The sequence below is a fragment of the Panicum virgatum genome, chromosome 7N (assembly GCF_016808335.1).
Source record: "Panicum virgatum strain AP13 chromosome 7N, P.virgatum_v5, whole genome shotgun sequence".
Classification (NCBI taxonomy): Eukaryota; Viridiplantae; Streptophyta; class Magnoliopsida; order Poales; family Poaceae; genus Panicum; species Panicum virgatum.
The window spans coordinates 41388416-41402817 of NC_053151.1; the positions used below are offsets into that span (position 1 = coordinate 41388416).

At 44.4% G+C, this 14402-nt stretch overlaps 1 protein-coding gene across 5 annotated transcripts; it reads left to right on the plus strand.

Annotated features, from left to right (window-relative positions):
• Positions 1 to 1206: 1206 nt before the first annotated feature.
• On the plus strand, positions 1207 to 10184 carry LOC120681808 (protein CHROMATIN REMODELING 19-like). Of its 5 annotated transcripts, none has more exons than XM_039963422.1 (13): positions 1207 to 2942; positions 3051 to 3168; positions 3803 to 3843; positions 4153 to 4403; positions 4491 to 4671; positions 5468 to 5653; positions 5731 to 5904; positions 5980 to 6138; positions 6424 to 6501; positions 6678 to 6814; positions 6886 to 7104; positions 7754 to 7934; positions 9635 to 10184. In XM_039963422.1, the coding sequence occupies exons 1-12, from the start codon at positions 1452 to 1454 to the stop codon at positions 7914 to 7916; spliced, it is 3198 nt and encodes a 1065-aa protein (XP_039819356.1). In that variant the 5' UTR covers positions 1207 to 1451; the 3' UTR covers positions 7917 to 7934; positions 9635 to 10184. The 5 variants fall into 5 exon arrangements, with proteins under 5 accessions (XP_039819356.1, XP_039819357.1, XP_039819359.1 ...); XM_039963423.1 differs by lacking the exon at positions 9635 to 10184 and adding an exon at positions 9225 to 9589; XM_039963425.1 differs by lacking the exon at positions 9635 to 10184 and having other exon boundaries at positions 1208 to 2181; positions 2314 to 2942; positions 7754 to 8289.
• The last annotated feature ends 4218 nt before the right edge of the window (positions 10185 to 14402 follow it).

A 14402-nucleotide genomic window follows, 5' to 3' on the forward strand; every position in this document is an offset into this window, starting at 1 on the left:
GAAGAAGTAGCTGGCGCGGAGCGTGTGATACCGAGGAGGGTACCGAGGAGAGCGAGATAGAGAGGATGTTGGATCCAGCTTTCACTTAACTTTTGTTATTTTTACTTATTCATAATACTTTACAGAGGCTGTTGGAGTTGCTCTTGTTAGAAGCACAATCTAGCAAAACATTGCCATAATTGCTCAAGGGTGTAGCCATAGAACGTAGAGTAAAGCTTTTTTTTTAAATGACTGTAGAGTAAAACTTGGGTTAGCGTAAGCCTAGATCGCAAGTACCGAATCATTCCTACCGACCCAGCACGACAAGATTCGCAGACTGACAGAGATGCAGATGCCCCACATAAAATTCTCTAAGCTCTTGTTTAGTTGCAAAAACTTTTGGATTTTTGATACTGTAGCAATTTCGTTTGTATTTGATAATTATTATCCGATCATGGGTTAACTAGGCTCAAAAGATTCGTCTCGCAAATTACAGACAAATTGTGTAATTAGTTATTTTGTTTAGCTACATTTAATACTTCATGCATGCGTTCAAAGATGCGATATGATGGTGAATCATGTAAAGTTTTGAAATTTTGAATACAACTAAACAAGGGCTAATTCAAAATGATTCAAAACCTTCCGAAAATTTTGGAAACTGCCCTCAAAAGTGGAAATTACAGTGCGCCCCTCCTCCAGAAAAGCAATTGGCGGGGTCTATTCGGGGAAATCTATTTGTCGCGCGAGCGGCTGGGAGGCGACGCGTCGCAGAGGCGCTGTTCATCTTCAACCTCGCGACACGGGGCGACAAGGGGGAGGCGGAGCAGCGACGGCGAGCTAGGGGAGGGAGAGGGGTGGCCGGGAAGGGTGGTGGGTGGGCGGAGCGGCCGGCGGCGAGGTCGCCGCCAGCCGGGGTGGCGGTGTAGGCTGCGGATCTTTAGGGTTCGGTGTTGCCGGGGTCCGAGGGTGGCGGCGGCCCGGCGGCGTGGGAGCGCCGCCGGCCGGGGCCGGACCTCCGGTGGGCGGTGCCGGTGGCGGGGGCGAAGAGAAGACAACACGACGGTGGCTAGGCAGCGTGGTGGCAGACTCGGTTAGCGTGGCGGCAGTAGAGGGCGGCGGCGGGTGCGACGGAGGCCGCCGGAGCAGGGGCGGCGGCCGGCGGGTGTGGCGAGGGCGGCGCTCGTTTCTGCGATTGAACGGCTTCCGATAGCACGATAGCAGAAGGTGATGAATATACGCTCCCGTCTATTCGGCTTCGGCGCCGCCCAGTTCTCCCAGTCCTCCGGCCGCCAAAATTCCGTCCCCAATTCCTCGTGCTCCCACTCGACAGCCGTCGCCGCCACCTCCTCGCCTGCTGCCTCTCGTCTTCCCGCCTCCCGTCTCCACCGGCTTTTCCCCGCCGCCTCGAAAACCCCAGACCCTAGCCGCAGCTCGCAGGTGTAGCAGCGGGCTGCGGCCGCCGCCTCGCCCCGATGCCTCGAGCCTTCGAAGAGATCTCCGACGAGGAGTGGTCGCTTCACACCTTCGAGCCTTCGCGCGTCCTCAAGCGCTCCAACAAGCCGCCCTCGCAGCCTCCGCCGCCGATCGATTCATTCCGCTACAACCCCAAGTCTTCCTCCGCCGCCGGCACCAGCACTGCAACAGTCGTCCTCTCCGACGACGACTTCGACCTAGGTGCGGACGGACGGTCGCGCCGCGCCGCGAAGAGCCAGCGCGGCCTCAAGCGCCCGCATCACGGGGCCCCTTCGCGGGCCCCTCCGTCGACTGGCTCCTTCCGCCACAATCCTAAACCCTCCAAGGCCGCGGCGGCCTTGGGATTGTCCGACAGCGAGGACGACGACTTCGACATCACGAACCATGACTTTGATCTTCCTGCCTCGCCTTCGAGGACGTCACGCCTGCGCGGCAAAGGGAAAAACCAACGCGTTCTGAAGCGTCCGCAGCACCGGCCCCATTCGCAGGCTCTTCCTTCAATTGGCTCGTTCCGCCACAATCCCAAGCCCTCAAAGGCCGCTGCCATCACGGGGCTATCTAACAGTGAGGACGATGACTTCGACCTCACAGACCATGACTTGGACCTTCCAGTTTCGCTTTCCAGGACATCGCCCTGGCGCCGGAATGCGGGCCGCCGGTTGTTAACTCCTGCCATTGACATGTCCGAGGATGAATTAGACCTTCCTACCTCGCCTTTGAGGACGTCAGGCCTGCGCCGCAAAGGGAAGAGCGAGCACGTCGGGAAGCATCCGCAGCACCAGCCCCGCCAGTTGTTAACTCCTGCCATTGACATGTCCGAGGATGAATTAGACCTTCCTACCTCGCCTTTGAGGACGTCAGGCCTGCGCCGCAAAGGGAAGAGCCAGCACGTCGGGAAGCATCCGCAGCACCAGCCCCATTGGCAGGCTCCGTCAATTGGCTCGTTCCGCCACAATCCCAAACCCTCCAAGGCTGCTGCCACCACAGGGCTATCTGACACTGATGATGATGACTTCGACCTGACAGACCATGACTTAGACATTGCAGCTCCACCTTCCAGGACATCGCGTCCGCGACGTGCTGCTGGTCGTCGGTTGTTAACTGCTGCCATTGACATCTCCGAGGAAGATGAAGACTTAGACCTTGCTGATGATGACTTTGACTACCAAGACCCGAGGCCTTTTCAGCAACGCCCCTCTGGTCGACGATTCGTGATTGGGGATGATGACGACAGTGATGTTCCTGTAGCAGTGGATGTGGAGGATGATGACGAGGTGGATTGGTCGGCGCTGGAGAATGAGGACGAAGAGGAATGCAATGTGGGGAGAAATGTGCATGTGGAGGAGCGTGAGGGGGATGTTGTGGGAATGGCGTTGCGCAAGTGCTCACGCATCTCGGCAGATCTGCGACAGGAGCTTTTTGGTACTTCAGCACGAAATATTGAAAGCTACGCTGAAACAGATGCTTCTACTTGCCGGATTGTTACTCAGGTAAATTGTCTGGTACATGTAATTTAAGGTTCTTTATTCAGATGGCAATTTTAAGTGTTTTGGATAACTAATGTTTTGATCCAATGGGATTTGTGAACTCCCAAACAGGAAGATGTGAGTGCTGCATGCACAAGTGAGAATTCAGGGTTTGACCCTGTGTTGAAGCCGTATCAGCTCGTGGGAGTTAATTTCCTTCTCTTATTGCATCGGAAAAGCATTGGCGGAGGTGAAGTTTTTTATGTATTAGGCTGCTGAACTTAGCACTCTCAATTGCTCATAACATTATTTGCCAATGGAGTAGCCTATGATTCCTGTCACTGTTAGAGAGCATCCTGTTGATCCTGCAGCAGTTGCCTTCTGCAATAACAAGTCCTTAATTTGCTAGTTCTTTTTGCTACACAGATGTAAATTACATGAGTATCAATCGCACTGGTGAAAATCATTTTGATTGAAAACACTTTAAATACTGCTGTTTGGTTCTGTTCGCATTTTTTTTTATGGAGAACATTGCGGAAACCCCTACTGTGGTATGACGCAGGTATGCCAAATAGATGGTGACCAATTTGAATACTATCTTCTAGCAGCATAGGAATATATCTCAAAAAATCTTTTGTTCTGTCAGTTACTAATATATTACGTTATTACTGTCAACTTTAGATTTTGTTTTTGTGCAATGATTCGTTTGTATGGTATATTCATTTTAAGGAAAGCGATATGCCAATCATTGTTATGAGCTGCATAATGGAGCACCATATGCTAATGATCTTGTTATTATTTTGCTATGTTTTTTCATTTTCACCATGCCCAAAAAATATTAGATTATTTCCATGTTAATATATAGTTCTATTTTGTTGTTACAGCAATCCTGGCTGACGAAATGGGTCTTGGGAAGACAGTGCAGGTATGCATGATAGTAACCTAACATGATTTCCCAAGTTAGGGGAATCCCAAATTATCTGTCATTGGTGACATGATTGTTGTCTTATGTCAACGGCATTCTACAATATGTTATGTATCATCTATGCTAGTTCATATTTGTTCTTTTTGACCGTATTGTGTTGAAATATAACTTTGGATGATTTATTTCTCTTAACGTTTGATTGTTGCAAATGTGGCCTTCTAGAAGGTTAGAATACATCACTTGTAGGATGCCGCATGATTGAATGCCAATTCATTTTTCTTAGTGTTTGAATTTTCTTTTTTCTTACAGGCTGTCACTTATCTTACTTTGCTGCGGCATCTATATAACGACCCAGGTCCACATCTCATAGTTTGCCCAGCTTCTGTGTTGGAAAATTGGGAAAGAGAACTCAAGAAGTGGTGCCCTTCATTTTCAATCGTCATGTTTCATGGAGCTGGAAGGACTGCCTACTCAAAGGAATTAAGCTCCTTAGGCAAGGCAGGCTGTCCAGCCCCATTTAATGTCCTTCTTGTTGGCTACACACTTTTTGAAAGACGAAGGTTTGTAGTGACTTCTTTTGTGTGGCGCAGCAGAATGTCAGCTTTATAACATTGGAAAATGCTTATCTCTTGAAACATTTATTGTAGTGCTCAACAAAAGGATGATCGTAAGGCCCTCAAAAGATGGCGATGGAGTTGTGTTTTGATGGATGAAGCACATGTTCTTAAAGATAAGGGCAGCTTCCGATGGAGAAACCTGATGGCTGTTGCGCAACATGCACGTCAAAGGCTAATGCTGACAGGAACTCCTCTTCAAAATGATTTGCATGTAAGTATGTTTGACAAGTGTTTGCCTGATGGTAGTCCTTCAACATAGATCATGTTGTTTTTTAGCAAACAGAAAGTAGAAAAACATCAAACATCCACTTATGTGATGAAATTGATGTACAGAACTTTCTAAAAATATTGTAGAGTATACTGACTAGGTAAAATTCAAAATAATTTGCCCAGACACTACCAATAATTCAACAATAGATTTTGAACTAGCACAATTTTTTGAGGAATATAGCAGCACCTTTTAAGCTATTTCAAGATCATATCTAATTACAGTAGTGCTTGAAAGCAAAACTTTCCTGAGTTCAATTACATTGTGTTCTGGACTTGTGGACTTCATCTGAATACAGGGCAGTCTACAATATCAAAGTACAATTCTGCCATTTCTTTGTACCATACTTATGAACCAGTGTTTTTAGTGTCAATATATGAGTTTACGTCTCAACCCTCCTACCTCCCAAAAATATTAAGAATGGAAGCACTAGAGCAGGGAAATAAATGAAGGGTATGATGACAGCTTTCTTTTACTCCTTAACCTGAGGCTCCATGCTATATTGGCACATGTTTGGTATTGTAGATACCACTAAGTCCTTATTTGTATCTGTTTCATGTTTGTTTTTAAACATAAACAATCATTGCTTATTGGCATGACATAAGTGATATCAGTTTTTTTAAATTATCTGAAAGCTTTCCACCATCACATCTTTTTGGAGGCAATCTTATTGCTCAAGATTCTATTTGATCTTAAATTGCTATATATCTGAAACTTTATGTGGTAATATGGTCTGCAGGAGCTATGGTCATTGTTGGAATTTATGATGCCTGACATATTTGCCACTGGAGATGTTGATCTGAAGAAGCTGCTGAATGCAGAAGATCGCGGACTAATTTCACACATAAAGTCCATTTTAGGGCCCTTTATTCTTAGACGATTGAAGTCAGATGTAATGCAGCAGCTTGTTCCTAAAATACAACATGTGCGTGAGTCGCTTCTTAGACATCGGCAATCAGTTGTGCTCTTGATGTTTCAACCTATGTTCATCTTTCTTTGCAGGTTAAGTTTGTCATCATGGACACAGAGCAGTCTAAAGCTTACCAAAATTCCATAGATGAATACCGTAGTGCTTGTCAGGCTCGTAGTACCAAGTCTTCAGTCGACATTACCAATAATGTTGTTGGATTGATTCCAAAGCGGCAAATATCAAATTATTTTACACAGTTTCGCAAGGTCCGTGTATCTTATGATGCAAAATTTTATAAATATATTTATGGCTGTTTCAGATTTTCTTTCATTGCTGCACAGATAGCGAACCATCCTTTGCTTGTAAGGCGTTTTTATAGTGACAAAGATGTTGATCGAATTGCAAGGTTGCTCTACCCTAAAGGTGCATTTGGCTTTGAATGTTCCTTGGAGAAAGCAATCCAAGAGCTAAAGAACTACAATGATTTTGATATCCACCAAGTATTGTTCTTTCTTGACTTCTACTTTATGAGCTTCTCCATCATCTATTGCCTTGCTGACTGAATTAAATCTAGGAGGATTTGCTCTTTGCATTGTCTGGTCAGAACCACTGTCCTTTTTGTATTAATTTATTTCTATGTACCAAATAGTTCCATGTAGGACTGACTATTGCTGCATTGGGCAAATGGTGGTCTTGGATTTTTTAGGAACACACTATTGTTTGAAAGTTAGTCTTGTTTCTTATTCTATATTGATGGTGTATTTATTTATTTATGTATTGTGCAGCTATTAATATCATATGGTGATGCGAGTACAAAAGGTGCTCTAACAGATGAGCATGTTTTTGCATCAGCGAAATGTCAAGTATATTTCTTCGTCCAACACCTGTTTTTCCTTGCAGTTGCTGTTTTTTATTTTTAAAAAAGGTGGAAATATTGATATAGGTTTTTACAGTAAACTCTCAATTGAGCCATCCATGTACTTGCAGCTAATTTTCAAACTAGTCATTCTTATTTACCTTATCTCTACTCTCTGTTCAGGCCTTAGCAGAGCTATTACCTTCTCTAGCAAATAATGGTCACAGAGTACTCATATTTAGTCAGTGGACCACAATGCTTGATATTCTTGAATGGGCACTGGAAGTAATAGGAGTTACATATAGACGTCTTGATGGGGGGTAAGTTCTTTCCTTACAAATTTTCTGATTGAATTTTTTACCTGTTAATTAACTATCTGTCATTTTTGCAGGACACCTGTAACAGAAAGGCAAACCATAGTGGACACTTTCAACAATGATCATTCCATATTTGCATGTTTACTTTCTACAAGAGCTGGAGGCCAAGGACTGAACCTTATAGGAGCTGACACAGTCATTATACATGACATGGATTTTAACCCCCAGATGGACCGGCAAGCTGAAGACCGCTGCCATCGCATTGGACAACAGAAACCTGTCACTGTCTACAGGTGCCACTCTAGTTGATTTGGATTCAATATCTGTTCTGTTTTTGTTTGTTGATATCATTATTACTTTTCTACCCAAAAGGTGTTTTCTTTTTTATAGTAGCAAAAGATTCTGAAAAGTATTTCCTTTGTTTTACTATTATACCTTTTTAAAATCTTCTAAGTTTTTTTCCTGCAACACACTCCTGCATATAGAAGTTGTTCTGGATTATTACGATGAAATCTAGCATTATTATAGAAAGCCTTTGTGCTTTCTAGTTTTATTTAAGTTTGTGCATGAACTACACTTCGCATGTATATGCATGTCCTGAAAGATAACTTAGGAATTTTCTGGTTTTGCACTTTTGCTACCTTTGGTGAGCTATTTGCTACTCTTGCAAATGAGTAGCATCCTAATTTGTTGAATACCTAGGAAAAATTGACATTTTTTGTTGGGTTTACTCTATATCATTTTAATTTCATTGGATCTTTGAAGTAGTTATGGCCTTATAGTCGGGAATGATCATAATGTCAAACAAAAAATATCAAAGTGACACATAGATAATCACTATTATGAAAGGCGATGCAGTGAATGTAACTGTTTACATATCAATCTCCACATGAAATTGTTATGGAATGGTATCTTGTGTGTGTGTGTTATCTGTTCATCCAGGTTAGTGACAAAAGGTTCGGTTGATGAAAACATATATGAGATTGCGAGGCGGAAGTTGGTGCTAGATGCTGCAATTCTTCAATCTGGAGCAGAGTTAGATAATAGCACTGATGTACCAGAGAAGACAATGGGCGAGATTTTGGCATCTCTTCTCCTGGCCTAATCATGGAGTGTGTTGGAGGTATTTGATTCTATACTTACTGTTAGGTTTTTGAACTTCATATAAGCATGTTGGTCACCTTAGTTAATTTCTTGAGGTCCTAAGATTTGCATCCATGATGCCTTTTTGCACTGGACCTCAATTTGTCGGCATCTGCCTTATCCATCATTTCTACGAATGCTCCTCTACAAACTGCTGGATAGCCAATCAGGTTCTGGTTGTGGATAGTGACACAGTGTTTAAGCTTACTACAGGTTGGGATATGGAGTCTGATTTTCATTCTTCTAGATAGGAAAGACTGAAAGTAGTGCATCTGTACCAAAGTTCCAACATGTTTTAAATGAGATGCAGCTTACTATAAGTGCTTCAATCTGTACCATTCCGTGTGTCAGTATAGATCATGTCTTCTTTTTTTTTTTACTAAAGAACACAGTTATACCCCCCACCCCCCAAAAAAAGCAATAAATAGATAGATATGAGGAGGCATCATAAATTAACAATTTTGCTAGCACAATAAACTCATATAAAGCACAAGAGGCCAGGGAGAGGGCTCTCCCAACAGCGTTCGGTCAAGAGCACCCCGCCCTAGTATCCCATCTTATCCGCACGACATGGGAAAAGAAAAGCAAAATCACTCGCCTGCCCTAACCCGCCTGATCCACCCCCGCCGCCGTCTTCCGCCTCGTGGCGTTGTCTCCAATGCTGGCGAGAACCGCCCTCTTCTCCCCTCCCTCTACCTTCTCCCATTCTGTCCGGATCTGAGAAGATTGTCCGGATCTGGGAAGACCACGCCACAACCCTCATCTTCTTTGTCTCTGGCAAGCACCCCCTCCCCCTTCTTGCCCTCCTGCTTCGTATTCAGCAGTGGCCACCGCCCCAACACTGCCCACCGGTTGTCCTCCACCACCCGGCCAGCGCTGCCATCACCTCCTTGCCTCACCGCCCACCTCCGCCGCAAGGCTGGCCACCACCCCATAGCTCTCTCTAGAAATTCTGACCCGCTTTAGGTAATCTATGATTTTGACCTGTTTGCTCTTTCCTTAAAGAGAGGGCTCTTGCAATAAGCTAAAATGAGAGCCCTTTAATGTGCTTGCATTAGATTTTGGGTAAGCATGATTGTATGCTTGTGTTTGCGGAGTTGTTTTTCTCTTTAATGTGTATAAGTATCCGCAGTATGCAGCACCTTAGCTGCAGCTGTCCAAATATATTGAGATTTCAACTTATTTGGTCATCGCGAACTGTACCTGATGAGATACTGTCGAGCCTTGACAAGTTTTCAATTATTTCAGATATATTTCTTTTTGTTTGCAGTAATCCCTCACTCTGGCATTTTCTTAATCAAGCTTGCCAGTCCTATTTTTTCATTGTTATGTGCTCTTCTTTTATGCTTGGTGCTCGGATAGTCTGCTTGTGAAGTTCTGTTAGAGTTCATCTTTCTTCCTGAGGCAGTTATAGTAAGTTAAGCATTTTCAATCAATCATGTGAAATATGGGTTTATATTTACTTCGAGGGCATCCACCGTCTATTCAGATTAGAGCACTTCAACATTGATGTCATATTAGAATATGGCTCAAAGGTGCACTACTTATTATATTTATATCTTGGCTTTCTTTATCCCCATGTTAAGATTTGCAATTATGAGTGCAAGTTTTTGTTTCTTTGGATCATTGGGTTGACCATAAACTCATCCAAATGTACTAACAAGAACGAAAATGATCTAGGGGAGTGACCTATGCAGTGCACATTTTCATCCTACTGGCAATTCGTGGATGAGGTTTTAATGAATGTAAATTATCATTTCTGAGAAATAACCTGGCAGCTGTGATGGTATCAGTTACAATCGGAGCATGGCACTCGACTACTTTCAAACTGCTCTGTACAATGCCTCTTTTCTGACTTCCAATACTCATACCGGAATGTGTTCTGTCTTTCTTTCAAGATATTTTTTTTGCCTGCGATAGCCTAATTCTGACAATTCTCTCCAGTTCTATTTTTATTATCGCCTAAGTGGGACTTTTCAGTCATTTTTCTAGACACGACGTAACCATATTCCAAATGCAACAAATACATTTTATGTTCGTGAAGGCTTTGGATATGTTTTTCTTAGTCCCTGATTCTGGACTGAGGATCTGCTTTGCTTACTAGACTTATCTGACTTCTAGTTTGCCAAATTTCTTGTATCTACATGTCTTGATTTGGCTGAGAGCCTAGGATCCCGGGCTATCTGTTTATATTGTGAAGCTACGTTTTTGTAGAAGGAGATTTGTTGAATGAGGCTTTGATTGCTGCTGCTTGCTTACCCGTTGTATGATAAATCTGGCTGTGGTTACCCTTTGGAATATGATTGCTTGACTTGTGGTATGGGTTGTTTCATTTTGAGAGCGCCTATCACTTTGGTGGGAGAAAAATGGAATGTATTCGTGTGAGCCGATTGTTCTTGTATAGTGTCGACTTGTCAGTTTCCATTCATGTATGATGATTTGCCCACTTGGTGTTCGGTACTTCTGTACGTACACTAGTCTGGTGAATCCGACTATTGAAATGCTGCACCATTGCCACGTGCATGATTCGTTCATTTATCCGGAGAAACCATTCAGGCCAAGAAGCAAGTACTGCTGCTGACCCCAAACATTGCCACATTGTTACCTCTTGGAGGCACGGCGTCCTGGTGCCCTGGCCATGAAGAGAAAGGCCCCGTGGGGTAGTGCTGTTTGCTTGCATCATTGATGGAATGAGCATTGTCCCCGGACGCTGGAATTGTCCTCTCGTGGAGGGGCGTGATCTGGTCGTCAATCGCTGGTAGGTAAAGTTGGGTTCATGAGCTGGGCTAGTTTGTTTCTCGTGGTCTGTCTCTCTGAACCAACCCCCCACCCCACCGGATGACGTGGAATTTGCCCCGGCCTCTTTTGCTACTTGAGCAGATGTGCACAAGCGACATGGGGAAACAGCCATGACCTTGTGTACTGGTGTGACGTTATCGCCAGTGGTATGTGTATGGGTGCCGTCGGAATCATTGGGAACAGAGGACGTAATCGTCCTATTGTAGATAGAAACGACGATGTGATGACCTCGCAGGACCTCCTTGTCCAGTCTATTTCTGCTGCTGCTTGCCTGAAACTGGTAGCTTCGTACATTCTGATCTTTTGCCAAGTGCTCAAATATTTTTCTTGCATTTGTCTCTCAACTTCTTACACTGGTGACTGTTAGTGTTACACGCATCCCTTGGCAAATATCACATTGTTTGTCGCTTCGCCTACGCCTCGAATGGTTTGGTCAAAACCGTGCACGTGAAGAGGGCAATTATACTGTCGGATCCTACTCCTTACGTGAGGAGGAATTTCTTTTTTAGCCAACGTTGTATACGTACAAAACGTATGTTTATTCCTGTGGACCTGCTGGACGGGAGGAGGATGAAACGTACGGGTCACATGGCCATGCCGCGGTCCGTGCAAGCGACGCACACGACGTCTCATTTTGGACCATCACGCGCTAATCCGATCCCCGACACGCACGTACGATGGTGTGTAAGCTTGCCGTTAACTCGCAACTTGCCTGCATGCGTCCTCGCTCCTCCTTCCCGTAGTCCCGGCCTATGAGTGTCTCGAGTCCCACCATCATCTACCTGACTACCTCCAGCCGGCTGGTGCTCTTTGCCATGCCTGATGCCACGCATGGCGGCAGGGGCACGCCGCAGCCATGCATGTACGCCATGGGAATCTCTCTTTGGCGAGGGCAGGGTGCGTGTGGGAAGCGCCCGTGAATTCTCTTTTGTGTCCTCTTTTTTTTTTCTCGCGCGCGTGGCGTAATAGGCGCGACATCATACGTGGCCTGAAGGTCTTGGTGTACAGATATGGCTCACGTGATTATGTGGATTTCAGTGTCAGACCCATTGCATATCTGTACAGCCATATACTACTCGATTTCCTCCATCCTCTGCCTCCTCGTTGTACAGATATGGCTCAAGTGATTATGTGGGTTTCAGTGTCAGACTCTTTAGGTATACTACTAGTTTTCCTCCAAATATAGTCTCATTTCTCCAACACGTTTACCATCGAACAACCAAAGCTAATTAATCTCCCATGGCCCTTCTCTAAGCTCGGGAGCGGAGGCAGGCTAATCTTGTCGGAAATGGCTGTAAGTTTCCCACATTTGTCAGGTGACCGAGAGAAATATGAAGCGTGAAAAATATAATTAAATTTATGACACTTTCAATAATCTTGCTAATACATTTTACATTTTAGAGAGGACATTGCAGATTCCATAATATACTGCTTGGCTTGACGCTGATTGACTAGCTAGTTATATTCCACTGCAGAATCAACCTTTGATCCTAGTTAACAACTCTTTTAGTTCCAGTTTCCCTACCTGACCTAGCAGTCAGGGGCTAAAGGTTCCAGTCCTTTAGTCCCCGGTCGAATAACCGGGACGGACCTTTAGTCCCCGGTTGAATAATCGCGACTAGCTAGTTACATTCCACCACTGTAGAATCAACCTAATTAATTGTCGTAAGGCAACCAAACCCTGCAGTCTGTGGAATTCGAACTGAAGACCTCTAACCTCGCGTATAACTTATTACTACGCCAACTACAAAGCACATGTGACCTTAGATAGGATACTTTCTTTTGAACTAGCCCATCTAAGACTCACAACCAGAACTAAAGGACCACCCTTTAATCCTGGTTGATAACATCAACCCGGGACTAAAGGGTCTACACTAGTCCCGGTTGGTGTTACCAACAGAGACTAATGTCTAGAGCCCTTTTAGTTCCGATTGTTAATACCAATCTGGACTAAATTAAGAATAACTTTTAGTTCTGGCTGTTGTTAATAACCAAGACTAAAAGGGTTCCTGCATCCATAAAATTTAGACCTGCGACTAATAATGCTCATATTAATCCCGGGTCTAAATTTTACCGAGACAAATGAGGAGGATGGATGTGGGTTTCTCTATTTAGTGTTGGGAGCTCGAGAGTAAATTTTCTTTGTGGTCCGATCCCTTAGCAGCTAGCCGTTCAGGCGAACAGTTCAGTACTCCAGAAGATGGCACGGCATACTACACTCCGGCCTTACATTACAACTATATATACATGTCCAACATTTTTTCATTGCAAGTTCCAGTTTGCTTTTAGTTATCCTACAACCACGGATGGCAATTGGCCCTTATATATTTTCAGCTCAAAATAATTGTATACAATTAGAGTATGATCTTTTTAGAACCCAGCCCTTAGCTCTAAACCAAATTTTAAGACCCTTTGTCATTCCTACCTACAACTGATACTGCTGTAGCAGTCGGATCGAACTGAACAATCGACTGTGAAGTCGTACCACTGCAATCAGTATGCAATGTACTGGAACAGGAGGTTAGAAAAAGCTGGAAAGAAAACGGCGCACCAATGTTCAGACAATTGCACGTACGTGGCTGTTCCCGGCCGGGGCATCGTTTACATGCACTTCGTAAAATTTTTGAAAGAGAATTTTTTCACATTTGAAGTATTAAATATAGACTAATTATAAAATTAATTGCAGATTCCGTTCATAAATTGCGAGACGAATTTAACGAGCCTAATTAATTCATCATTAGAGCTGTGTACTGTAGCAATTACTGTAGCAATTTAGTGTCTAATCATAGCATAATTAGACTCATTAGATTCGTTTCGCAATTTACAAGCAAACTATGTAATTAGTTTTTTATTTCGTCTAGATTTAATACTTCATACATGTAAGATTCCCATTCGATATGATAGTTTTGGAATTTTGAATTTTACATCTAAACAAGGGGCGGGTTGTGTTTGTGTCCATCTTCACCTTTGCTTCGCCGCCTCCTGAATATAGTGCCTCGTCATTCCCTGCAGATAATAGATCTTGTCAATGCAGAAAGTTGCGATTGCGAATCAATGCAGCCTTGGACTATATATATACCCGCTGCTGGAAGACACAGGACGACCAGTCTTTGACATCCTACTTGTCGGCCGGCGGCGCGCGATGCTATCTTCTTGCTGACTAGCTACTCCGATCCAGCTAGGGTCACAATGCAATGGCTAGCATGCAGATATTATTCTCGCTTGATTTGCAGCGCCATCGCAGCATGTCAATTCAGTCAGGTGCATGAGCTGAGGCAGGCCGCCGCAGCCATGGCGCCTAGCTAGCCATGCGTCTTCTGAAGCAAAATTTTTATCCCCTTGCTTGTATGGCGCAGATCGAAAGCGCACACCGCATTGGGGTCTAGCTAACTTTTCCTGTGCAAAAATATCCATACCATCGTAAGACTGAGCTCTCGCGCACCTGTGTGATTGCATTGTGAATGAAGGAGAACGAAGCAGGGGCGAAGGACTAGCTCTCGTCTCGTGCGTGTAGGAGGGTTAGTTTCAGTTTGCGCCACATGCAGTGATGCAGAGACATGCCCGGCCCCGGCCATCCCTGTGCCATCCCGTAAGCTGCTAACAGTTTGGCGTACATACGGGTCCTCCCACCCACGCCTCGTCACCGCAG

What these genes read in the sequence shown, in the direction of transcription:
- LOC120681808 (XM_039963422.1), top strand. Translation starts at nt 1,452, where the DNA reads ATGCCTCGAGCCTTCGAAGAGATCTCCGACGAGGAGTGGTCGCTTCAC. An exon ending in ACACTTTTTGAAAGACGAAG is followed by an intron (nt 4,404 to 4,490) that starts GTTTGTAGTGAC and finishes CATTTATTGTAG; the next exon opens with TGCTCAACAAAAGGATGATC. An exon ending in TTGTTCCTAAAATACAACAT is followed by an intron (nt 5,654 to 5,730) that starts GTGCGTGAGTCG and finishes CTTTCTTTGCAG; the next exon opens with GTTAAGTTTGTCATCATGGA.